Source organism: Brachionichthys hirsutus, chromosome 9, assembly GCF_040956055.1.
Source record: "Brachionichthys hirsutus isolate HB-005 chromosome 9, CSIRO-AGI_Bhir_v1, whole genome shotgun sequence".
NCBI lineage: Eukaryota > Metazoa > Chordata > Actinopteri > Lophiiformes > Brachionichthyidae > Brachionichthys > Brachionichthys hirsutus.
In genome coordinates this window covers 7507657-7534692 of record NC_090905.1, presented here as the reverse complement: position 1 = coordinate 7534692, position 27036 = coordinate 7507657, and the positions used below count along the sequence as shown (strand labels likewise).

General features: G+C 45.5%; 2 protein-coding genes across 2 annotated transcripts; one reads left to right on the top strand and one right to left on the bottom strand.

Moving 5' to 3' along the window:
* Positions 1 to 1813: 1813 nt before the first annotated feature.
* Positions 1814 to 26202, bottom strand: ralgps2 (Ral GEF with PH domain and SH3 binding motif 2). Its single transcript, XM_068743152.1, has 19 exons — positions 26143 to 26202; positions 25873 to 25980; positions 25510 to 25560; positions 22225 to 22308; positions 20035 to 20124; positions 19859 to 19951; positions 19031 to 19157; positions 7117 to 7254; positions 6566 to 6656; positions 6334 to 6401; positions 6093 to 6231; positions 5864 to 6015; positions 5721 to 5775; positions 5146 to 5223; positions 4248 to 4353; positions 3558 to 3650; positions 2330 to 2435; positions 2028 to 2119; positions 1814 to 1943 (listed from the first exon to the last, which is right to left on the bottom strand). The coding sequence occupies exons 1-19, from the start codon at positions 26200 to 26202 to the stop codon at positions 1914 to 1916; spliced, it is 1761 nt and encodes a 586-aa protein (XP_068599253.1). The 3' UTR covers positions 1814 to 1913.
* On the top strand, positions 13092 to 16527 carry angptl1a (angiopoietin-like 1a). Its single transcript, XM_068743371.1, has 5 exons — positions 13092 to 13281; positions 13361 to 13978; positions 14910 to 15103; positions 15984 to 16254; positions 16340 to 16527. The coding sequence occupies exons 1-5, from the start codon at positions 13092 to 13094 to the stop codon at positions 16525 to 16527; spliced, it is 1461 nt and encodes a 486-aa protein (XP_068599472.1).
* Positions 26203 to 27036: the final 834 nt, after the last annotated feature.

Sequence of the window (27036 nt, the reverse complement as noted above, 5' to 3'; positions counted from 1 at the left end):
TCGTCGTATAAAAATATAGAATGCACAGGCACACCAGAGAACACTCACATGGACGTCTTTGGCTTCCCAAATCATTCCTCCACAGCTTCACCCACGACCGCCTCTCCTTCAGGACTGGATGTCCCCGTCATGACCACCGAATTGTCTTTAGTCTCAGATTCCTGCCATTTGTCTGACCCTAAAAATCTGAGTTGTATATTGGTCTGAGATCAGCTTGCTTGCTTGGACTGGACTTCATAAGTCCGGTTAAGGGGGGTTGATTGAAGAACCTGCGGTTCAATGTGATTGATACGCTCACCTCTACGTCCCACGACCGCGCTTTCCAACAAATCTCGGCTTCGATTCTACCGACTTCAATATGTCTCCCTCGGTTTATTACAAACGTGGAGGAGCGAATCGACTCATCTTGGCAAAAATATTGTGTGAAGAGCGGAAATCAACTCATTTAACAAAAAAAGAAAGAGGGGATTTTGATGAATATCGCGGGGTGAGAAAGTCTCCAACATCCTGTTAATGTCTCGCCATGAAAGGTAACATTACTTGTATCCGTTATGCCCTAACGCTTCATCGCTCTGAAGAAAAACAGCAACGTGACTTCACTTGGCACTCAGCATAACCAAGGTGCTTGAAATACGGTATTGGCTGAAACTGAACTGGGTTCTTGAGAATAAGGGGCACAAAAGAAAATCACAACAAAATCATTCAAAATAACCCCCCCCCCCCAAAAAAAATGGATAAAAACACCCAAATGTAACATTCAAATGTAACAGACAAAACTACATTGATGTGAAATCATCTACTACATATTAATACTGTGAAATGCAACATCCCTCCCAAGAAATAAAAAAAAAGAACACAACCTAACACAAAAAAATAGAAACCAGATTTCAAATAGTCTCTGCTTGGCTCCCGGGAGCTTTGAACGTCTGCTCCAGAACAGAGGCTCGAACCATGTTAAGGAGCAAGGGAAGTTAGAATCATATATTCTCCCTCTTGGACCGTTTCACAGTTTAAAGTCTTTAATGTTTAGCATGTGTGCGAGCGCCTCGCCTTTCTGGGAGCAGAGAACACTTGGAGTATGAAAAACAAGAGTTTGTAAAAGGGATTGGATTTCTATTTCCCCGACTGTAAACACGTCTCATCTTAGAGTCTGTGATTATCGTACCAAGGTGGAACACGGACAAGATTCTTGCCGGGTAAGCAAATTATTTGCCCTCCCACCGCTGCCCCTCCTCACCCGATGCAGTTATGCAAACTGACCCACATACTGTCAGCACAGAACGCTGAGCAAGTATAAAACAAAAAGGTCTGTCAAAAAAAAAAAAAACCTGAACACATTCAAGAAACATGGGAATTCTGGAGAGCCCTTACGTTAACGATACGCTTAAACAGGACTCGTAAATAATCCTACGACGCCGAGACAAGTCAGGTGAGTGAGAATTTAAAGTGTGAACAGAATAACTAAAAGAAGAGTTGAGACCGACGCAGACGTGGATGCTACACATTTGAGTCCAGGTGATCAGAAAGGTAGGCGTCTCACCTTCTAGCCTGAGGCGACATTACAAATGGTTGACCCTTGAAATAAACTTTCTGAAGACGGAGGGAAGAGAAGCGAAACGTCTGCCGAAGGGGTGAATGACGAAAAACAAAAGACTCCGAGGGCGACGGGAAACGATAGCAGTGGTGCAGGTCCTTGTTCAGTAGTCAGTACACACACACACACACACACACACAAAGGGCACTCGGGTACTCTGGTCAAGGCAGTGGTGGCGGTGGGGGGGGGGGGGGACTACAGTGAGGTCGGGGGCTAAAACTGGGGAAATAGTGGTCAGGGCTCATGGCAGTGAAAGCTGCCACTCAATACTCCTCATCCTCCAACGTCTGGATCTTCATCTCTCACACTCGCAGCATCATCACTCGAAGGACATCAGGTTGGCTGGAACCTGGGGACCAACACAAGGCGTGTCAGACGCAAAGAACGGCGAGCAGCGTAGGTCGGCGGTCTGGGCGTTCACGCGGCTGCGTACCTGCTGTTTATTGCTCTGACAGGCAGCGCTCAGATGTTTGAACCAGAGTAAAGCATTCGCTCTGTTCCCCGCTTGGTACTTGTAGGTGTTACCTAGGCAACAGACAAAAAAAAAACAGTGTGAGATGCCAAGCCACTTGGCTTTCTCAACTCTATACAGAACCGTGTGTGTGTAAAGTTATAAAGTCACCAATTATACAAAATTCTACTGACACGGCAGCTTTTTACCACAATTGTTTTCAGAGATATTTTCATGTACTGTGTGTGTGTGTGTGTGTGTGCGTGTGCGTGTGTGTGTCTCACCGTGCTCTGAGTCTGTAAGCAAGAAGAGGTCAGGATGCTCGGGATCGTCGGCCATCATTGCCATTAGACCGACCACGCACCCACTCTTACTGGATGTCGATTTAAACTAGAGGGAGGACAAGCAGAAGAGAAGCTGAATTTCGTTCTTCATACCGACCCCTTTAGCGCTAGCTGCATATGAACGTGTGTGGGGCCCCTTAGCGCTAGCTGCATATGAACGTGTGTGGGGCCCCTTAGCGCTAGCTGCATATGACCGTGTGTGGGACCCCTTAGCGCTAGCTGCATATGAACATGTGTGGGGCCCCTTAGCGCTAGCTGCATATGAACATGTGTGGGGCCCTTTAGCGCTAGCTGCATATGAACGTGTGTGGGACCCCTTAGCGCTAGCTGCATGTGACCGTGTGTGGGACCCCTTAGCGCTAGCTGCATATGACCGTGTGTGGGGCCCCTTTAGCGCTAGCTGCATATGACCGTGTGTGGGGCCCCTTAGCGCTAGCTGCATGTGACCGTGTGTGGGACCCCTTAGCGCTAGCTGCATATGACCGTGTGTGGGGCCCCTTAGCGCTAGCTGCATATGACCGTGTGTGGGGCCCCTTAGCGCTAGCTGCATGTGACCGTGTGTGGGACCACCGGCGCTAGTCCGCCAGCCTGCCGCTGCGCTCCACACGGTACTCATTACCCTGTGAGCGACACGCAGGACTGCAGTGATGTCACCAGTCTCGTTATTCAGTGAGTGCTACCATCTGTCTGCTGCCTCGATGTGCCAGACCCTGACCAGACTCGGACCACATCCAGACCCCCCCCCCCCCACCACCACCCACCTCCCCAAGCCCCCATTCATCAAAACTGCATGAAACACATACGCCTCATAAATATTTTTGCTCATGATTTTCCTGTTGGCTGAACAAGCATAAAAAAAGATGGTGAAGAGGAATCAGTCAAGTGTTCTTTACGTAATCACATGGCCATCCATCACATGGCATTAACTTTCACGTCAGTACTCGGTGTATTGTGGGATCATTTGGTCCGTTTACTCTCATCGCAGTCCACATTTAATTGTTCGGAGAAATTCTAAGATCTCAGTGGGGGTGATGAACCATCCTTTTATTGGCCCCACCTGCCTAAACAAACAAACATATTAAAATCTCTGCAAATATGCACGGCATGAATGTGCCTTCAGACTGTTAAACAGATGTGGGGATGCTCGCTCTGTGCACGTTTGACTTACATGCTTCCTCTCGGTGGCCTTCAGCGACTTGGCAGGGTAGTAGTAAAGCTGGGTTCCACAAAGAGCGACCCAGTATTTGGTCCACGCCGCCACCTGGAGAATAACGGACAAATCCATTTGTCAATTCCACATCTGCATACATGAGTTTACGAAAACCTACATTGTGGCACTCTTGCTCTCATTTTCCGCTTGTTGAATGGACCGTGGGATGCTTTCACGATTCAACAAGTCTGACTGGGACAGATGAGAGGCAATCGCAAAGGTAGAGACAGAGAGAAGAACCGTCAAAGACCGCAGTTTGCAGAACTTAAAGTCTGCTCGGGTGGAGGAAAGAATGGAAAGTCTCCGACTGCGAGGCCAGACTGAGAAGCATTTGTTAGGCTACATCAAAGATCAACATAAATCATGAGCGCCACCTATGAGAGCTGAACATTATTCCCATTACATAAAGAGGATAATGTCAGTGCAAATACGTAAAAAGGCATAAGAGGCACAAGACAAACAAAAGCAGTGGAAAAATAAAATGAATGCACGGTCAGAGAAGGACAACCCAGCTGAGATAGAGATGATCTGCACGCTAAGGAGCCTCTGAGGTCCTATCTGCACGCCACCCTGTGTAGGTGCAGGTTGATATATGAGTGTGAGCAGCACATGGACAGGGGTAGACACGAATGTGTGTGGTGCTCTCACCGTTGGTTTCTTGCCCTCCTTGAGCACAGTCTTCCGCCTCAACACCCCCTGCACCGTGACGGCACCGGGATACAAGTGAACCGCAAGCTCCTCTGACTCCGCTGAGCTAAAACAGGACAAACAGTATAAACTGTAGAACAAACAAAGTGGGGAAAACATGTCGTCATGCATGCACACATGGATCAACCCAGAGGCAGCAGCAGCAAAAAAAAAAAGACAAAACCTGCAAAGCCACTTTGGACATTCCTATTTTAACTTCTAATTAAATTTTGCAGATATACGTGTTGACAATGAACTCTGTAGAAAAAGAGAGTGGTGTGCAGATTGTGTCTGTCTGGAGGACCAGAGCAGGAAGCCCAGTGCAGGGGCCCAGCGAAGCCCGGTGGAAAGAGAGAGAGAGAAACAAAGAGAGGGAAGCCACCATCCCTCTTTGAAACAAGGGACACGTAATATGTAACATCTACTGGAATAGTCTTTAATAACCCTGAAGTGTCTTCTCCTTTCCACCTCAGGAATGAGGATGCAGCCGCTTATTTCCAGTAACATGGACCTTAGTCGGACTGTGGAAAATCATTTTTGCCTCCAGGCTGTGAAATAACTTGGAAACTTATTGCGACAATAGGTCCAAGTTAAAATTGGTGTGTGTGTGTGTGTGTGTCTGTGAGAGAGATATAAAAAAGAGGGGCAGAAATTTGAGAAAGCAAAAGGCTGATGGTATGCAGCAAAAGGTGAAGAATAATAACCACAAACCCATCATTTGCTCTCCACCTGATTTGTAATTTCATCAACAAGCACACACACACACACACAGACACCCTGGCGAGGACTGAGGGGCATGAAGTGAGGATAAGAGCGGGTTTGGTTGAGGTTAGGTTGGTTCCGGTCAGGGCGCGTGTACCTGCTGGGCCTCAGGACTCCTCTGTAGGGGATGCGGGCCACACGCGTCACTGGGCCCAGAGAGTGATAGAACCGAGTCCTGTTCAGAATAGGATAAGACAGGATAGGATGGGGTATGATGGGGGAGACCATTAAGGCTGTGTGGGTGTTTATTTAAACTGCTTTTCTCCTTCAAACTGCATCGTTAGGGCTGGATGAAGGATTTATTGATGAAGCTGTGTTCGTAGGTCGATTGTGCTTTGGAAGGAAGTTCTTAATGCAGGTCTGGTGGCTTCAGAACCGGGCGGCGATACTTGTTGGGTCAAGGGATTTTCAGGTGAAGTACTACACAGTGCTACATTTTGATTGATTCGTTTATTATTTATTTATTTATTGCTGATGATGACACAGGATGAGCCTTTAAGCTGTGCGGCTGAGAGAAAGGCTGGATACGATTTTAGTGGGCGAGTTGTTTGACCTATTATTTCACAAAAAGTGCGTCTTGAGGCCAGAGCTTTGAAAATTATTGTCGTTGTGGTCTTTCAAGGAGGATGTGATGGGAAAACAGCAGAGCGGACACAGACATGCTAACTTTACCTCTCAAATGTTGGCCAAGACACCTCCTCACTGAGCTCAGAGCCCTCGCTGCTGCCTGTATACAGATACAAACCATCACCCAAACAGATAAATAAATAAACCACAACGCATCGTGGTTGTAGGAGCGCCGAGATGTGTCTCACCAAGTGAAATGCCACTGGACAGAGTTGAGCTCTCGGCTTGTCTGCGGGACGGACTGTGGCTCTCCATGACGCTGTCGTCCAAGAGATGGCGAGAACCCGCATTGGGGAATGTAGCGCTTTTAAACTCCACAGCATTCATCCTATGAATAAAACTACGGACACAGAAAACATCAGGGATAAAGAATTGTTCTTTTTTTTCATCACAATGACATTTTCCACAATAACTGACTCGTAGCCCAGGCTGTGGCACTTCCTGTGTCCATAGGGCAGAAGGTTCCTGGGGGAGGGAGGAGTAGCAGGGACTTGGGTTCCTTCGGCTGCGATTGTACATTTACGGCCACAGAGGGGAGACGCCGATGCCTCCTGGCCTGTAGGTAAGAGTGGGAGGGATGGAGAGACTGATCGGCCGACAACAGAAAGAACGAGATGAAACAAGAGGTTCGAGTTTTCATTTAAACAATCTGACATACTGGCGAGATCCTCCTTGGAGGCGTTTGCTCGTGGTGTGCTGGTGCCTGGCTCAATCTTCTGTGACAACCTGAATAAAACAGTAAAATTAATATGAAACTATCCACCAATAAGAATTATGATTTCTTTTCGTCTTCCTCACAGGAAATTTCACTAAAATTCTGATGCAACTCCATCGGAGTTGGTCAACAGCCGGGCTTTGACCTGCAGGATATTCAGACGAATTTTTCTTACTTGTAATTGTCGTCCTCCACAAACTTCTGCAGCTCCTCGATATATCTGCCCGAGTTGAGATACTTCTGGACATGAGGCAGCACTGGTATATCTGACAGAGGGGAACATAATGACAAGCCTCAGCAAAACTGCAGACACGGTATCAAGGATATAAAGTGAGTCCAGAGTGAGGATAAAGACAGAGAACAAGTTTATATGAACATCTGAGCAGCAGCTGGAGTTAGTTGGTTATAGCTCATGAAGAAAAATAAATGTTTCATGTCATACAGCGGCGCTGCCAACGCAAGGATGTCGGATTTAATATTCACAAAAAAGTACAAACTATGCTCAAAACCAAATGAGCGTTTGATAATTAGATAATTAGTAGATTATTTTTATGTCAGCACACAATTAATTGACCGATGATGCAGTTTTATTAAAGCATTTATGGAGACTTCAACATGTGTGTTAATGTTTGTTGGTGCAGGAGCTGGACAGGATCCCATCTCAGGGATCTGCTTCAGTTTCAACACAACCCTCCATCCCATAAATGTGTGCGCTCACACTCATACCATAGGTACAGGATCTCTGCAGGTCTGATACGATTCTGAGAATGTTGTTCATCAGGTTAGACCTCGGCTCGTTCTCCAGTATGCTTCCCTTGGAGGGATAGGCCGAGTCTATGTATGTCAGATCGGACAGGTACATCCCTGAAATAAAGCAGAGAGGAAGAAACCGTCAGGTCACATCATCACCTCCGCTGCCAGTGAGTCGAGGTGCCCCAGCGCGAGCCCGACACAGATGACCATCTGCTGGAGGTGTCACATTTAACAGTCGTAGGGAGCACGAGTGTTTTTGTTCCCACTGATTAGAAAGAAAACAGACACAAAAAGGGAGAGATTTCAATGAGCGCAGTGGAGCTGGAGGTGACTGATGTGAAGACCAGGCCAGAGAAGACAGGAACAAACACTCTGAACAAACTCACCTATTCACATTAAATACATTTGAACCTGTAGAGTGTTTGTTTTTGTTCTCATCGGTTCTCTGTCGGTGAATGCCTTAGAGAGGATGACAGATCATCTCTGTGGCCTCTCCAAATGCTGGCCATTTCTCTTGCACTCCCGTTTACGCAGATCTTTTTTAGCAGACTTGGAGGCGAGTAATGATCTTCGTCTCGTTACATAAATATTAACAGTAAGAGACAAGGAGAAAAACGCGTTTCCCACCATTCTAAAAATGGAGATTACAAGCTTAAGAAATAAACGGATGAGGTGACTCAGTCCATTCTCTTTTCTCACTTTTGTTTTCACACGCAAATAAAATGAGTTGTTGCACTGACCAAATGACAAACCTCCTCTTCTTCTTCCTCTTACTTGGTAAAGGTGTTGCACTTACAGATGTGCAAAGTCCTTGTGCACACAGATTTTAAACACGGTAAAACTATAAAAAAAAAAACAACAGTTTGTCACACCACCATATAATGGAATCACAGAGACAGACACCTATAAGTTTACATTTAGAGAGAAGGGGAGGAAAGGAGGGCGAGGAGGCAATCCTTCACCACTGTCGCTGCTCTCAGGGATAACTGCAGCTAGTCATGCACAAATCCGTATGGCCTGGAACACACACACACATACTGGCACATACGCCAGCTCAGAGGACATGTGGTTAAGGATGCACAGAGGCTTTGCATGCGTTTAAAATTTGTATAAAAAGATTTAAGTTTGAAAACATGGCAGGAGGGAAGAAATACAGTCACCAAGTATAGACTTCTTAATGACGTATCCAAGCAATAATTTATTTAATCACTACTCATTTGCCCACTTCTCGCACGCCTTAATGACCTGAAGCAAATTATAACACCAATAGGGAGCAAACAAAGACCAGATGAACTCATACACAGTATCTAAAGGATTCTGCTTCACTTAAACAAAAAAAAGGTGTTTTATATGACTTCTTTTTTCAGCAGCTCTCACAGAGGAAGCTCTCTAGGAACTGCTCAGAAACCTCAGCAGCATCATAATCTGTTGTTCCTGCTGCTAAGACAGAGAACATAAAGGGAGGGGTACTGTGGGCTGTAATCAAAGAAGGGGTGAAAGCAGCTCACGTCTGAGCCCCAGACTCACTCCTGGATCCAGACCGGTCTTGTTTTCTTCCATTTGACTCACTTCTTTACAACAACCATGACCGTGCTCGATGAGAATGGGAAGCTATTATTCTATTTTTTAATTAGTGACATCACAAGTAGGTTGGGTCACAAAAAAAAAAAAACAGAGGAAAGACAAAAAAAAACTCCCATACCCTAATCTACCTCTCCTCCCCTTCTCTTCCTCCTTCCCCTCCCTCTCTCGTCTCCCCTGTCCTTTGTGGAAAAACTCAAGGCATCAGTCTAAAGAGCTCAGTCTGTTGAAGTGGCCGGCCATTCTACCATGCGTCCGCCTGAGCCCCGGCACTGAGTGCACTGGGAAGAGTACGTCTTTGGAGAAGCAGGCCTTGGTAGGGGAAAAAAAACAACAGCAAAAAACAACTTAAACTGAGATTTTCTGTTGCATGACGGACGGAGTCAGTGGAGGAGAACACCTCAGAGGACCGGGACAAAAAGAGAGAGAGAAAGAGATGAGTCCTGAGCACTGCAGCTCGGGGAAGACGATACGATTCACAGGTGAAACTATAGCCGCAGGAAAACAGAGCCCAACAAACCAGAAAGGTAAACCTTACCCGAGCTAATCCTTCCAAATCGTGTGTGTGCTGGCGTGAATGCTCGAGTGTAACAGCAGCTGTGAGAGTTCTGGCGGAGAGGTTGGAAAGGTTAGAACGGATCGTGACTCGAGGCTGCGGCTGCAGGAAGACTCCTTTAGCATGCTGCTTTGGCTTTGAGGCCCGACACGTACAGACCTCCGGGAAATGTAACATGTATGCGCATTAAACACCAAATATATGTATTTGACTGTGTGTTGACGATGTGTAGAGACCAATTCAGAAAAGGGTGGCTGGGAGTTCTGGCTTCTGTTGTATAGAGAGCACATTAAATAGAAGAACATAAAGAAGAATTAAACCAGGATTTAACAGGGAGGGACAACCATGAACATCTATCTAAAACGATAAGAGAAACTGAAAGCTTAAGAGAGAAAGGCAGGAAAAAACTGAGGAGAAAGAAAAATAGGGCATTCCAGCTAAACACTTGAGGGAGGGCGATCTGATCAGATGAAGCGATTTGAACTCTGTAGCCGGGCTTGTTTATTTTTTCTTGCCTTTTAGCTTCCTAATGCAGCGCCATACAAGCCTGGCTGCAAAAGGGGGTGCAGGGATGAAGGAGCGTTAACCCGGTGGCATTACGCCTAACGATGCGGTGACATGCTTCCCCTCCTTACATACCAGGGTCGGGTGATCCGCGTACTGAGACACACAGAAAATCCATTGTTGTTTCCAAAAAGTTGACCCTTTCTGGGGGGGCAGCTGTCAAGTAAGCCCTCTGGACAAGCTTTGAACACGAACAACACCAATTTGTTCACAATCACAACTATCTTCAAATAGTTTCACTTAAATCCTGGTCTGTTGGTGAGATTAGTGTAAAATATTATGATCCTTACAAACACACATCAGTGAATGCAGTAAAACAACATGAGGAGAGCACGCAAAAACACACTTTGCAATCTCCTCATTCTTTTTCGTTTTCCTTCAAGCTCCAGAAAACATAAATTTGCAAAAAAAAAATCAGTATTATAATAAATCATCATAATACCACCAATAAGTCCGCCTGGAAAAGAAATAAAAGTTCACAGAAAGGGAGATTGATAGAGCAGCTGTGAGAGAAATATTCAGAACATGCCGTGCTAGCGGGGCAGTGCTTGGCCCTTCGGTTCCCCAGAAACTCAGGTGCATGGGGACTGAGTTCACTGCTCCCCACAGCCGCCCCGTCACAGGCACAGGAGATTGAGAGCCCCCTCAGTAAGGCCACAGCCAACATATTTTTCTTTCTTGTTTTTGTAGGCGATGGGCAGTCTGGACAGTTAACAAGTAGCTTCGCTGATCTCATCAGGAAAAACACAAGAAGCAGACACGGCAGATTCCGTTCCAAAAAAGGACACTCTTCTTCTGTGGTTCACTCACTTTTTCGTTTTTTCATAAAACCTACACTATGGGCTACAAGGTTGACTGTAGTGCGGTCAGATTTGGATTAGTCTCTCGCCGCAGTGCAAAGCTCAATTAAAATCGCTCTAATGAGAGCTTAGACACAGTTCAGCAAGCGGGTCGTCATAGGGAGGAAGCGGTCAGCCAGGATATGGAGGCATGTAGGCAGTAGACAACGGCCGTAATGCTGCGTGTTTGTTCTGCCATGGGGGGAGCTAAGAGGATGAGTGTCAGGGAGCGATGGAGGGTGTTGGAAGGCTGAAAGTCCTTATCTTGACTAAATATGACAGATGGAGAGGGACGGCCTTGTTTGAACTCTGCCTGCGCCCCCCCCCAGGATACCCCCGCACAAGAGTGGTGCATTTCTTGCACAAAGGCCAATTGATTTCAGGGGTTGTGGAAGGAATGGTGTGGGGTGGTTGAGGTAAAGGAAGGGTGGGGCTGCAGGCTGCACCTTAATCCCACATGTAGACCTCTGACCCCCAACATCAGCCCATGTGTTTAGAGTTTCATGTGAGAAGAAGGGGAAACAGATGGGGAGCCGTGGGGCCTCAAGGAGTCTTTGGGGGCTCCCTCATCAGTATTACAACGTCATGAAAGTACACAATTCAGTAGAACGATAGAACCACGAAGCACTTCTGGGCTTTTGGAGTTGGATGCGTTCTAACCACATGGCAATGCTTTCCTAAAGAGGGCCACTTAATCCAACACAGCATCTTCACTTTACCACCTCATCACTAGTTCCGTTTCAAACAGCAGACAGGATCCTTTTTATAACCGTCTTCATTTTTTTTTAGCTGTTGGTTTCACTGAGTCATCTAACATCAATGGAGTGCAGAGCTAAGCTGAAGATCAAAGTGAGCAGCTCATGCAGTTTCTACTTTTTGTGTATGCCTGTGTGCCATGTGTTGAAACAAATTTTTTTATGTGTGTGCAGTAAGAAGCAGCAAAGTCATCCTTCAGCACAACACTAATGTCTGTCATGACTATTAGATAAATAAACCAAAGGGCAGCAGCCTGAAAGAGTCAAAGAGCCGCGTGCCTCAACCAGAACACCTTTAATCTGTAAAGACAGAACAAGCGATGTGAACAAGCAGCACTAACAGCAGAGTAATGACCGCAAAGGAGGAATTAAATCCTGAGGACAATAACTAAAAGTATAATCCATTACGTCTAGACACAGTCATGCTCTCATGTAGGCTTTGTGTTTAGAGTGTAAAATGGACAACATAGATTGATTCTGCAGGCAGCACTTTAAAGAGGTCAGCAGCTCCTTAAGGGGAAGAGGCGAGACATCAGAGAGCGAGAGGAGAAGGCGAGCGATGCCAAAGAGTCAAGCAGCTGTCCGCGGAGACGTTTAAACTCAAATCTGTTTTACGCTCAATAACAAGCCTCCCAAGTAGCCGCGTTAAGCTTTGGTTTGATGGAGTTTAAAAAAAAATGAGACTGAGAAACACTGTCAACCTTTCACCTTCGAGACACACTGGTGGCCATGTTCCCTGGAATGTCCTTCCATATGCTGTGGTTCGATGAAAGAGGCAAAAAGCCCGTCCTACTCAGAGTCACCACTATCACCACAGGAGGAAATCAGGCACCAGGAGACAGGAAAGAGAGGGGGAAAGAACGGCAGCGAAGGAAACCCAAGTCAAGAAAGAGACTGGAAAGGAAGGGGGTGGAGGATGGATGGATGGATCATGGAGCTCATTGCAATGGTAGAAAGCTTCTTGAAGTTTGGACGAGATGCTGCCTTTTAAAGTCATTAGCAGCTCAGGTGCGTCAGGTCAGCAAGGCTACAGCACCTGGTCAGCCTGTCCTCCTGTCACCCGTGGAGCCAGTCTCACAGGAACCTGACCGGACCCAGGGGGGCAATATGCTTTACTGAAGAGGGGCAACTGTATAACGTTAAGCTCAGAGCTCTCAGGAGGGAAGGAGGTCTTTTGAAAAAGTGTATTCATAATAAAGTGTTGATAAAATAAGAAGATAAAAATGGAAACATCAGATGCTCGGGGTACGTACTGTGCAAGACAGCAGAATATGAATTTGTTAGGGAAAGGAATAAAGTCGTACCTCAAATAAAGACGACCAAGTAAGATTAACGGCAGATACCAAAAATAAAGCAGAGCACAGAGCAGAACTCTTAGCAGGAGGCGTCTGTCAGCAGGGGAACTAACCGAGAAAGAAAGCAGACCATGTCCCATGGATTCAGAGATCTGATCAGAATCAGACATCGTCTGTGATTATTTGTGCGTGTGCGTGGTGGGGGCAGTAGGTTCTTTTGTTCTGGAGAGGCATACAATCAATTCTCCTGCCATTAACATCCTAAATCCTAAAATGATTCATTCTTGCAGGGAGGCCTGGGGGAATTGGCAGGGGCGGCCAGTAGCTGTTCATCCATTCGTCCAGCCAGCCAGCAGCAATGCAGGGGCTTATGTGGAGCCTGTGCGCTCTGCTTTCCCTCTCCCTCTGGGAGGAAAGTTACAGCAGGAGCTCCAGGGAAGCCCGAAGGACCAAAGAGCCTCCACTCCACAGAAGTAAAAGAGCCCCCCTCAACAATGATGCCAAAAAATGCTCCTACACCTTTCTCGTTCCAGAGCAGAGAATCACAGGTTAGAACCATATGGCTGAATTTAAATAACCCAAAAAACGACATTGTGATAAACACAAATTACTCATGTCTATCATCAGGTCCAATCTGTGCCAGCACAAGTGGCCCTGAACCAGACAAGGACAGGGTGACCCGCATGGACATTGCAGACGTACGGGACGTTCTCAGCAAACAGAGGCGTGAGATTGAGATGCTCCAGTTGGTCGTGGACGCCGATGGTAATTTGGTAAATGAGATGAAGCTGCTGCGAAAGGAGAGCAGAAACATGAACTCCAGGGTGACCCAACTATATATGCAGCTGCTGCATGAGATCATCAGGAAAAGAGACAACACGCTGGAGATGGCCCAGCTGGAGAACAGAGTCCTCAACGTGACCTCGGAGACGATGCGACTGGCTTCACGGTACAAGGACCTGGAGGCTCGCTTTGCCACAATGGCTGGGGTGGTCAATAACCAGTCCGTTCTCATCTCTGCCCTGGAGGAGCAGTGTCTGAGAACGCTGGGACGCAGCGAGCTTCCTGTCGTCCCCCCACTGGTACAGGTGGTGCCGCAGGATTTGCCGGTCAACAGTCGCTTCACCAATGAGATACAAAGGGACAATAACAGGGGATTTTTAAGAGGCTCCCAGATGAACACCCCCACTGCAAGCCCATATGGAATTCATCCTCCTCCACCACAGGGAACACTGACATCAGATGGTATGTACCAATATTAAAGTGGGGGGGTTGATGAGGAAATGAGTGGCCAGATCCTGCAGTCTCCAAGGGTCCAATAAGATTTTAGAAGGACGTTGAGCAAAATTAACATCCTTTTAACTGTCAGAAAGTAATCAGATCTGCACCACAGTTAAATTACTCAGCAGCACACCGAGTTCCTTAACCCACTTGAGAAAACCATCTTCCACAGACCTTGAAACGCTGGAGGCCCTTGAAGAATGCTGGTGTTCCCATTAGTTTAATATACTGTACATTCTCACCAGGGAAAAGAGAGGAAATGTGCTGCAATTAGTTTCACCATTTAGTGCAGGACTGCCACAACGCTCCATTTGAACACATAACCAAGGTGACCACTCAAATATGCATATGCATACTATATCTATAAATATCACCCTTCAGACAGATATTTGGATGGTCTGAGCAAAAAAAAAAAGAAGATATTTTCCAAAGAATGTCTCCATGGGGAAGATATTCTTTTCCTACTCTCGCTCCCCTTTTCACTTGTATGGTGTTGAAAGCCCGATGGTGATGGCTTTAGCATATGCAGAGAAAGCAGCTTTAAACTGCAGTATTCAAACAAAAACAATAGTATCAGAAAATCCAACTGGTGTATTCTTCTTGCAACAGACTTACTTTTGTATCAAAGCAGCAGCATTTGCGTAGTAAGTGTTTTGGGTGATGCATGTCTCTTTTAACCCTATTCAACAACGTGTTGCTCCCAGGGTTAGCAGAACCATTGCTGTGGGAGAATAAAGTGCTCACAATGATCAAATATTAAACTGCAGATCACTATTGATATACATCAATCAAATGTGAATAATACAACAGGAGGATTTTTGACAAATCAGACATACTAAATCAGAGCTACTAACCCAATCGTTGCTCATTTAATCTTCCTCCTTTTCAACCACAGGTCCCTACAGGGACTGTTATAAAGTGCGGCAGGCAGGATACACCACGAGTGGCATGTACCTGCTGAAGACAGACGGCAGCGACCGCTTGATGCAAGCCTGGTGTGAACACGGCCTTGACAATGGAGGATGGACAGTTTTGCAAAGGAGGAAAGATGGCTCCGTTAACTTCTTCCGGAACTGGGAGAATTACAAGGTATGAGGGAACGCATTCATTAGTTTAAAACTGCTTTCTTGGTGCATATGCTGAAGCCATCACCATCGGTCCTGGGGCTTCGTTCTCCCGTTTCCTTCCACATCCAAAAACATGCAATTTCTAGGTTAAATATCTGAATAGTCAATAATGCATGAGTGAGTGAGTGAGTGAGTGGTCGACTGTCTCTGCGGCCCTGCAATGCACTGGTGACACGTCCCACGTCCTAGATGTACCCCGACTCTCGCCCACAGCAAGCTGGGATACGCTCCAGCAACTCAAGTGGCCCGCAAAGCAAAAAAAGCGGCTGTAGATGAGTCGATTGTTTCATCTAGAAGAAAATGAATGGATGGATGGATTCTTGCAAATGGCATTAGGATCACTAGATGGGGCTATAGTAGTCTGTTTTTCCCCCACAGATGATCTATCTGGTTGATTTCTTCAAGGACATAGTGAGAATTTCAGAATACTGTAACATGACAAAGGAATATATACTTGCTACATACTGCAGAGACAAACTGAGACCATCTGATGTTTCTAGGAAAACATCCAAATAGCTTGGGGTCACTAGGCAGACACTTGGTTCAGCTTAGCTGTGCATTCCCTACGATCATATCAACAGCTAAGATCTGCAGCCAGAAATCTACAGACAAATATAAGCAATCAAATCTGCGTTGGGCTGAGTAGGAAAAACAGATCACCCTCGTGGAAATGATCCCCTCGTGCCTTTTCTCCCATGTGTTAGCCTTTACAATCGAGATGTAATCCAAGGTCTAACAGAGCAGACAGAGGACAGGGACAAAGGGACATTATTTTTCAAACTAAAAGAAAATCAGCAAGAAGATGAATAACAGAATATGCTGTGGCGTTTGTTCCTTCACAGAGAGGATTTGGAAACATAGATGGGGAACACTGGCTTGGGCTGGACAACATCTACAATCTGGGGAAGCAAGACGACTATAAGCTGATGATAGAGCTGGAGGACTGGACAGGAAAGAAGGTGTATGCCGAGTACAGCATCTTCCACTTGGAGTCGGAGAGCGAGGGGTATCGACTCAGGCTCGGCACCTACCAGGGCAACGCCGGGAACTCCTTCAGCAGCCACAACGGCAAACAATTCACCACACTCGACCGTGACAAGGACGCGTTTTCAGGTGGGTCACACCCAACTGCTTTCTGACTTGTATTAGAACTTCTCTGTCTTTCCACATTGTCTCATGATGCACCCTTTTCCCTTAGGTAACTGTGCCCACTTTCATAAGGGTGGCTGGTGGTACAACGCTTGTGGACAGACCAACTTGAATGGCGTATGGTACAGTGGGGGTATTTATCGCAGCAAATTTCAGGATGGAATCTTCTGGGCAGACTATGGAGGAGGCTTCTACTCCCTCAAGACAGTCCGCCTCATGATCCGACCAATCGACTAAAACCTCGGATTGTGATAGGCTTCCTCATCTTTATCGTTCCATAAACAAATATGGCTCCCTGCTGTCGTACAACAGTACGACGTAAAGTACAAAGGAGAAAGAGAGGGTGGCATTCGTTTATGGCCAGACAATTAAGATTCAAACAGTCTGAACCGTGACCCAAGTTGACTTAACTTTGAGATAAATCTAATGCCGTCCAACTCTAATCTAACCCTCCTAGCGTAGCTACTCGTCTCATCCTTTCCATCTGGAAGGTAGTGGTCCTAAAATACCTCTGGGACCATTCCATATTACTAGTGTCCCATCTTACTCGTGCCGAAACTGCATATGTAATAAAGGGAAACAGTCATTTACGACAGACATGAGAATCCCTCCGAGCAGCTCATGGAGACTTGTTGAAGGGGATGTTGCCCATATCGAAAGGATATGTGATGCACTGGGATGTTTGATACAGTTTGAGATGTTGTCAGAACATGTGAGAAACCTTTGAGGACACGGCTTGTTAAACAGAGAGTCCCACTAGTCTCTGGATTTCTGGGGTTTCCTTCATCTCTACACAAAATGAACTCAAGCAACACTATGCTTGTCCAAAGAGCCTGTGGCTGAGCTGGCTTTGCTATGTAAATAATCGTTGGCTTTATTTGTGAAAAGTAATTTAAAAAAGGTGTGATTTTACTCAGGCCAAATGTTCACATTGTTGTCACTCCACCATTATTTGTTATTTATCCTCGTATTTATAGTAACGTTATCCTTTATCTACCCTGTAATAACCAAAACCTTAATATGTTTATCCCATGTATAAGTCACACTTGAACAAAGGAACACAAATCCAGAGTGGATGTCGACTTGACTTGAATTCATTTAAACACGTCACTTCAAAATGAAGCTTTGAATGTGACCTAATATTTCAATGAAATATTAGTTATACTTTACATGGTCATTGACTCGCATAAAATAATACTGCTCGTTTCTCATGGCCAAAGGGAAAATGTAGTCACTATTTGAGATCACACAGATTTAAGGAAGTTGGCAAATGATTTATAAATGGGAAAGCACAGCTTCACAGAAGCAGACTGGACCAAAAAAGTTGCAGGGTTGAGAAGGAGGGGAACATTCTTTCCACAAAAAAACATTTGAGATTTTCTTTCCTTAAAATACAAATATTTTGAATTAAAAAGGGGAGTGGGGTTTTGTCACAGTGGAGACATACATTTCTATGGACCCTTTGTCCTCGCATGACTGGTCAGAGAAGAGGAACATGTCATCTGAGCATTTAACAAGCTGGTCCAGTCAGGAGACTGGTGTAGACAGGACGGGGCTGTGTCTGTCAAACCTAATAGCAGATCAGAGATCAGCAGTCTCTCTCTCACACACATCACTGTGTTGAAATCCAATCCTCAACAGCAGACACAGGGCTCTTTCTCCAGCTTTGTCGAAGCTGAAGATAAGCATCACACCTACAAAGATTGAAACTGTACAAAAATGCCACCGACACGTTTTGTAGAAGTTAACTTTCCTGCAGCATATGCATCACATAAAAAAAGCTTCTGCTGTGGTTAGGACATCGATACAAGCTGCATGATTGCATGGCTGGGGACGAGAACAGGACAATCTCATCTGCCCATTTAGCAGGCTAGCATGTATGGTACTGTGTTTAGTGACCAGGGAGGCAAACTCATCCACAAGCACAGCCAGAGAACCCCGCCAACCCACATTCACACACACACACACACATTTAGTTGCGAGTGATGGTCTGGAACAAGAACTGTTGTTTTCAGTCACTCTCATTGAATAATCATTCATTCATACTCTCTGGGGAAGTTGATGGATTTATGATGACGGACAACATCTGTGAACAGAGAGTGGCTCTTTCCTTCCCGAGTGCCCATTTGGCTGGGTCCAGCCCCGAGGCCAGCCAGCTGGTCACACATCACACATCCGCATGCATCACTGACAGGCTCCGACTGTGGAGAAACATCGTCTGAATCACAGAGAGACCCCACCCAGAAACCAATGATCATCATGTCATCAATGAGAGCTTTATCGATTACCACAATGGAAAGTGGAGGCTTTCTGGTAATATATGCATGTAATTCACTGACCGAAAACTACAGTCATAAAGGGGTCCGATGTGCACTATCATGCACAACGTCTTCTGGATCGGATCCAGAATGAGTTAAATCTTACATTTAACATTGAAAACCCCATTTGTGATCCCATCTGCTGCTTGGTGGAGGTTAGCACTGCCCAAGTGCTTTCCTCGTTTATATAATTGATTCATGTTTTTTTTTGTTACTTTGGAACTCGTCTTCTTGGAGTAGCAAAATGACGAGATACGGACTTACAGGAGGAGACAATTAGACAATGTCTGACTTACAACACATGGCGCTCAATGGTCTGTTAGATAATAATACCAGACACACAAACGTTTCCTCAGCCCATAAAACAAAACAGCTAGTAAGGCATTCTCCAAAGATCAAACATTTTGGCGTGTGTCTATTACCTAGGTATGGCATGCATGACACCATGCTCTGGCTGCTCGTGAAGTCCCTCAGACGTTTATAGTTGTCTTCTTTGGACATCAGGTAGTCGAGCCGCTCAAACGTGGCCTTGTCTCTCCGACTCAGCAACTGCATTGGGAAGAGAGAAAGAATAAAAACGAATACAGAACCGAGTGGGTTCTGCAGAAAAGTGCAGAACACCGAGGCTTGCAACTCTCCAGGTTGAGGCCAATTTAAATGCATGGTTTATCCGTTTGTCCATTCACGGGAGCTATGGATACGAAATCCCCCCGCCGTCGGTGTGTGGAAACACAGCACAGCTGATCTGCTTATATAACTGTCCAGGTTTCTCTCTGTCTGCTGTCAGGCCTGTCCTGGGGAGCTACAGTGCGTCATTGTAAACCCGATGTAAACTCTGCATCTTTAGTGAGAACAGAAACAGATCGGACCCCATTCTTGTCTTTTTGAACTGATATTGATACTGGATTCAAGGCATCTGAAATATCTGTAACTGAAGGATGCGTTCAAAACTAAATCTCACGAAAATAGTGTCACGGTTCACTGCCATCTGTTTGAAAACCTCACAAGTGTTCGGGGGTTTGTCAATTTATTTTTCCCACAACATGAAATAAAGCAAAAACTATCGTTTCTCTTTATTTAGATTTGCTGAAAGTCCATCGCACATCTTGTCGTCCACTTGTGTGCTCATTTTAATTTGTCTGTGTTTATGTGTCCAGACCTTTGGTGCAGATCTGGGGATATCCCCGGGTTTATTGACAGCATTCTACTAATAATCCAGACATTTCTTCAAAGAAGATGAAATAACTCACCGCCCATGTTTTGGTAAGTCTGAAGATGGGAGCACTCTGTAAAGCGGACACCACGGCCATGACCGCGTGGAGGTTGTTCATGTCACAGAGTTTCTAGGGAAAGAAAGGCCATGCATTAATTCACGCTTCCAGTGTCGACATTCATATGGATGAGACAACAATGCCACGTCGCGTACCTTGGCAGTGCGAATGTACATGCTCAGCACTTCAGCTCTGATCTTCAAAGTTTGTGCAAGAAGGATCTCTCGTACCACCCAGAAACTTGTCTGAGAAAAAAAAAAAACCCACAGAGATTACAGCACCAAGCAACACTTACGAAACTCAAAGAAAACAGAACCGGGATACAGCAAAACTGATGTCACGGGAAGATTTATTGCCGCCGTGTTACATGCTTCAAAGCGCAATGAAGATTTCAAGTACGTACAAAGTAAGACAGGGAGCTCTGCTTTACGAAATCTCTAATGCGTCAGAGATGTGGTCTGGAGGAAAGTCACAGAACGTGGTGATGAAACCAGTCGAAAGCACAACAGGGAAGCCGCGGGCCAGACTGCTAAAGGGAACGCTGCATTTGAGAAGATTACAAAATAGTTCTTCAGGAAAAACAAAGTAATTCCATCTGATTACACCTCAGATACACGCCATAGCTAATACATCAAGCCAGACAAGAATGAGGTCACAAATGTGCTTCTTTCGGGAGAGCTCTGGTAAAAAAGACAAGTCAATGAATCAATCGGAGTGCGAAGAGGAACGGGAGGAAAGTAAGAATGGATAAGTTACAGAAAGGAGACGCTGGGGAATGAATGACTCTCAGCTGTCTGCACATCGTCTCAAGGATAAGGCCGGCCCCCGACCTTTGACCATCTTCACCGTTCCCTCTAACACAGTCACACCCATCGTCTTCTGAATCACTCTGATTTTACGCCACACCAACTCTTCCCTCCGGTTAAACCTTTGTGATTGCTGATAGGAATGACTTTGGGGGTCAACATTCCTTCTTTCAAGCCACAAACCTCTTGGCGTAATCAAGTAAACAGAAAACGTCTGTTTACTCTGCGGAGTTCTACATTCTTGATGTGTGCAAACTAACCTACAGCTGACTTTGCCTGCATTTTCCTGGAAACCGCCCAATGACTTAGTTTTGTTTCAAAGATGAGGTGAAGAGCTGAGGAGTGAAGAGATAAATTCCAGCTTCGGTGTCTCCCCCACCATCTTCTCTTATAAACATACGATACAGCCGTCAAACTCAGTCTATGAAAGGGCTGCATCACCAGGAAACGGACAGATGTGTTCAATTTTCATCAGGAGATGCTTTAAAGGAGAAGAGGGAGCGGCAAAAATGGAGAGAAGATGAACAGATGGCCGATTTCCACGGGCTTCTTCTTCTTTCAAATTAGAGTCTTGAATATTAAATGTCTTCCTTTTACCCTCAGCTTACAGTGTAGTTTTTTACAACCTGAACAATGTGATTCCATTCAGCTTCCTTTGCGTGCGTGTCCCCCCCCCCCCCCCCCCCCCCAGGGGATCATTACAGGCTTGTCCGTCTAGGCCTCTCAGACTGCGTAGTGATGAGATCACTCAGACTGCCGTTCTCCCCTTAAGCAGATTCACAAGTGTGTATGTGAGAGAGTGAGGGCTTTGGGAGTTGTGCAGACAAATCCTGTCTTAACAGATCTCATGTTACAACCTGGAGCAAAGATCATGTCTTCGGTGCTGCGTTTATGAACTCCAGATGAAGCTGTGTGGCCCCAGCAGTTCACCAATCACAAATAGTGGCACCCCTGTGTTTGTAATTGTGTCAATGGTGAGAGCGTCTAATGGGTTGGGTTAATGCTGGCTTGTGTTGAAAAGTATTTTGAGTCATTAATCAGACTGGAAAGTACCAGTCCATTTACTGAAATTCTAATGACTTCTGAAAGAAAACTTTCATCTCTGTACAAAAACCCAGATAGAGAGCGTGGTTTGACCATAATATGCGCTGAATGAGTTTCCCCTTGCTGGCTTTGTTACGTAGCCTCACGCTCCTCTGCTTCACTGGTTCCAAAGGAAGGAAGAGTAATGTGGCTTTGGCTCATGCCCGGGAGCTTTCTGGGGTTCTCCGCCGTCTCAGTCCAAGTCCCATTATACAAGAAGCTCATTTTCCTTGGCTCCCAACAGGTGATGTGTGTGCAGCTAGCGTCTTGAATCCCAGTTTCCACAGCAACAAATTCTTGTTACCTCATTCCATATTTATATTAGGGCAGTAAAGTGGCTCTAAAACACTGGCAAATGCACCAGAATGGGTCTTAAAATGTAAGAGGGCCTAGTTTCCCCTCCCGTTCTTTCAGTGAACGAGTACTGAATGTGCGTTCATGATCGCCACGTCTCACCTGGTTGAATCTGCGAGTGAAGGCTACAACATTCGGAGCCAAGCTGTGCTTCTCCTTCTTGTTCCAGCCGCAACTCGACAGTTCCTGAAAACAAAGAAGAACAGGGGCCTTCGGATCAATAACATGAAACCCAGCCATTTGCTTTGACTGAGAAACAAACAGATAACATCATCTGCAGGAAAAGATTTTCTCAGCACTCATTCCTGGTTTGAATTATTTGTGACATAAGCGTTGGGAAGATGTTGTTCCAGCTCTCCTCCTAAACCGTCCAACCAATTTGGACAATATGAACACATACACACTCACAAGAACGACCTGACCTGGTAGTCCCAGGTGACCCAGGTAGGTGGCATCCCCACCGAGGCACAAAGACGGCTCTACATTTTCCTCACGCATCAAAACTACGCTTCAGCAACCTACGCAGACCATTCTATACTGGGCTAACCGGGATCGTCTCCCAATCATTTAGTCCTGCTAGTTCAAGCCGGAAGTCATTTAGGCCATATAGCTTTTTCCTTTTTAAATAGAAAGTGTGTTGGCAGTTTTCTGTAAAAGTGTGTTTCACCAAACCAGCCACTAAATTCCACATTCTGGTCTGCCTGAGGAGCAGTTTCATTAAAACACAGTCCTGCTGGGACGGGGCTGCTGGGAACCGACTACATCTGCACTGTTGGGTTCTTATCTAATGAGTGTTAAAAAAAAAACCACACAAACACAGACGGAATATTTTGACATAAATTACCGGGACCTTAATAACGTGTAGATAGAAATAAGCAACAACTTTTGGGCATTTTCATTTCTTAGCCAGTCAAATATATTAATAGAAATTAAATTCCTTCCAGCAATCAATACACAAAGTTTCCATCAACAAAAAACATCTCTAATCTGACCTGAAAATGGCCATTTCTACTTGTAATTATCCCCAACCGGATGCAGCCGAGTGATGACCTAACGTAACCCACACCGGAGCAATTCCTCTTGCTGTGTCCTCGGCGTAAATGGAAAGCTGAAGCGTTGCAATCCTCGAGAATTCCAGGGAGGCCACAGGCCAAGACATGAAGATGAGGGATGCAGTAGAAGAAAAGGGAGGATGAGAGGGGGTGAGTTTGAAAAGGAAGGCTTGTCGTGAGAAGAGAGGAGACCATGGAATATACCGACGGCGAGAGGAAGGAGCACGTCTGAGTTGTGTCTGTTGGTTTTTACTTCAGTATGTACTGAGAAGAAAACTGAATGCCAGGTTATTCCAGATTTATGATGCATCTGCAGTGCCTTATAGTTGTTTAAAAAAAAAAAAAAGAAGAAGAAAGCAAGACACAAGCAACAAATGGAATGGAAAAAAGGGAACAGAGCGCCATAAAATGCACTGCCGTCTCAGCCGGACAATGAAAACTGCAGGCTCGGGTGGGCTGTGCTCACTTTGGAAATAATTACCGTTCCAGGAGCTCTTTTCATACATTTTGTACCATGTGTGATTCGCATGGTAGTACAGCATTAACTGCATTATATAACTTCAATAAACTTTACTAAACATGCAAGCATGAGAAAATCAATAGAAATACAGGATCGTCATACAATGTGTTTTGATCCAGATTTAGTGCTTAAAAAAAAAAACGCCTCTTTGACAAGAGGAAAGTCCCAATTGGCCTTTTTACCTCTACTTTTTTTTCCTCCACCTTTCACCACAGTAAATGTGTGTTGACCGCCGCGCTGTCAGGCCGCTGTGGCTGCCATTCCCTTCAGTCTTCACTGGGCAGCATTTACTGTGCAATCTCCATCAGAAAACAAGCATGGGCTGCAAAGATCAACATCCCTTGCCTCTCTTGAAAACCTGCCGTGTCAGAGCAGCGTGTTTACAACTCTGAACTGATGATCACGAGATCACAAATTATTTACAAAAGATATTTAGAAAGGCCAGCCTTTCCAGTGCGTTGGAGATGGAAAGCAAATACAGAACTATGTTTCCTATCCAGAGGGGTTTGCCAGACGTGCAAACTCTTCACAATGATTTTCATGCGTCTATCCACAGATGAGGTGGTTTCCTGCGTCTAACCAGTACCTTCCCCAGCTTGGTGTAAAAGTATGTTCATTTGTCGGCATGAATTAAGTTGTAGCTAGCCCATGGGCATTCAAGAAAAGAACAAAATACATTTTCAAATTAGAGGATCTTGAACATGACGAGTTGCAGACGTATTCAGGTTAGGCAGGGGGTAACATTTGCACTATGCAAATATGACTCGAGTGTAAGCTCAGCTCATCAGCAGTCACTGAGCTGTGCCAGCATTCACCGAGTAAATCATTTTGGAAATCCGTACAACCACAGGCCAGCAACACTTGGAGAATCCGGTGGAAAGTTTGAGTCGTCCTTTGTTTGATACAGAAACACAAAATGTCAAATTTAAGCCATCTGAAAATCTGCTGGATATGTCAAAGTCTGCTAATATCTTCTAAAGATTTAATATCTGCTCGGTGCCTTCAGATCTATTATTACTATGAAACAACAGGGAGCCAAGTGGCACAGCAGACACTCTCCTGGTATGCACACACACACACACACACACACCCCTCTTGCAAAGAGGGTAAGCCTCAGAGGTAGTGCCTCCCTTGAGCCGGTCCCAAGCACAGATAAATGCAGAGGGTTGCGGCAGGAATGGCATCCGGCTTCAAACTTTGCCAGAATTAATCACGCAACATACTAGAAGGTTAATTTCCTGTGGCGACCCCTGACGGGACGAGCCAAAAGAGGCAGAGCACGTTTAAGCACGGTGGGAGGAGGTGCGGCCTCTCGTCCAGAGCCCGGGCCAGGATGCTGCTGGGTCACTGCACACTGTTCCCCTTTATTCCTCCAGACTGCAGCCTTCAACACCTCGTCAGCCCTCCACCTCTATCAGGCCAGGGATTCCTCTACTATTGCTCACTTCTCTTGTTGCATCTTCTATTACAGGTCTCTCCAAAAAACAAAAAAAAAAAGAATCACATCATCTTAGCACAAAACATTTAACTCCCTTACTTCTACCCATTTGCAGAGTTGCAGCACTGGACAGTAAAGAAGAGACCGCTTCATAAGCAAGGTCAGTCAGTCAGATCAGATTAAGCACACACCCATATTTGCATTTATAAATGCTTTAGGTTCCCATAGCAACACTTGGCCCCATGCAGATGACATAAATGACTTTGTTCTGACTGAAGAAACAAAAACATTCTTATCATGCAACCACATTTGTTTCTCATTGCAGAGTTTGAGATGTGATGTCGTATGTCTCAGGCAGTCGTGTTTTATCAGCCCACCTCCGGCTGGATGTCTTTGAACACAGGAGCATCCATGAGCGTGATCTGGCCCTGAAGGAGACAAATGACAACAGAAGAACAGATTATTTAAGTAAAATGCACTTAAATAATAATAAGTCAATCATGAAAGTGATACTTTGAAGGAAGGAAGAGAAAGTGTACCCTCTGGTGGCTGAATGGGGCAGGCCAAGGGATAACCATCAGTGTTACAGAAGGAATGCAGACATGATGATATTAAGCTTTGGTTCCTTTCATTATTGCACAACTCAGCAAGGTTAGTTTTTCCAAAAAAAAAAATGTATTTCTTAAAGTACACGTCGACTCGTCAAGGACAAACTCACAGAAAGACGAGACGCGACTTACTGCATATTCTTCTGGGGTGACCTTCAGCACATCAAACACAACAGCATCAAAACTCTTCTTCAGATCTGAAGAACCCTTGTCAATGAGAGAGTCTGAGCTGCTGCTCTTCTAGGAGATGAAGACACACACACACACACACACACACACACACACACACACACACACACACACACAGCTGAATAGGAATGGTAGCCGTCTTTGTAATGTAATCAGTGAACATGCACCAGGAGACCGTCTGAGACGAGTGGGAGGGGGTCCACTGAGCCTCACCTCAGAGACTGTTGCAGCGGTGCTGGTAATGCCTGATTGGCCATTAGGGAGGTCCATCATTCCACACCATTCAGCACCGGCGCAGGAGATCGTTCATCATCCTCAGCTGCAGCACAGCCCACCTGGCCCTCTAAACACACACACACACACACACAAACAGCGTGCACATTCTACTCCACAGCTTGACCATTATCACCTGCAGGCTTTGCGAACAGACCACTCGGCGAGCTCGCGTCAGTAGCGCCGCCTACTGGCCATTCATGTAAGCTCATTCAGGCTACTCGGTGTGTCCGACATCAGACAAGCTGTTGCGACTGAAATGGAGGAGTTCATTCACACCTGTTATCTACCAAACACGGGAGAGGAGAGGACAGAAGGCGCTCAGGCCGAGCATTAGGAAGAGATCCTCTGTGAAAGGGAGAAAGCAGCTGTCACTTACAGCCGCAGACCTAAACAGCTTAGCCAGACATTAGCGAGTTACCCAGAGTCCCTCAGTGACGGACGAGGCACAAAGATAACTGCTTTGTTTGTGTTATCAGCCATCACAGCAGAATGTTCATTACAATCTGAAGTTTGTTAATCAGTTATCGGTGGATCGCTCAATAAATAGTTCATAAGGGAGCCTTCTGATGCAGACTTCCTCATTTTATCTACCTTATACAGTATTTGGTGTGTGTACATTAATCACAAGTTTCTTCAGGTCTTGGTTTTTACGGTCTTCTCTTCTTCCCAAAACCTGAATGTCTCCCGAGTCCTTTATTTCACCCCTCCAAAAATATCGATCGCGTTACCACAAGAAAGTTTACGTTCATCCCTGTTAATATCGTCTTGTAATTTTAAACCTTCCTATGTGAAAACACAGCGAGACATTACAAGTTCAGGATATCTTCTTCT

Bases quoted from the DNA above. Each gene is read 5' to 3' on its own strand.
- angptl1a (XM_068743371.1), top strand. From the start codon at position 13,092: ATGCAGGGGCTTATGTGGAGCCTGTGCGCTCTGCTTTCCCTCTCCCTC. The intron at 15,104-15,983 runs GTATGAGGGAAC...GTTCCTTCACAG, and splicing joins GGAACTGGGAGAATTACAAG to AGAGGATTTGGAAACATAGA. The intron at 16,255-16,339 runs GTGGGTCACACC...CTTTTCCCTTAG, and splicing joins TGACAAGGACGCGTTTTCAG to GTAACTGTGCCCACTTTCAT.
- ralgps2 (XM_068743152.1), bottom strand. From the start codon at position 26,202: ATGATGGACCTCCCTAATGGCCAATCAGGCATTACCAGCACCGCTGCA. The intron at 3,651-4,247 runs GTGAGAGCACCA...GTTATTCTCCAG, and splicing joins AGGAGGGCAAGAAACCAACG to GTGGCGGCGTGGACCAAATA. The intron at 2,120-2,329 runs GTGAGACACACA...TCTGTTGCCTAG, and splicing joins GCTTACAGACTCAGAGCACG to GTAACACCTACAAGTACCAA.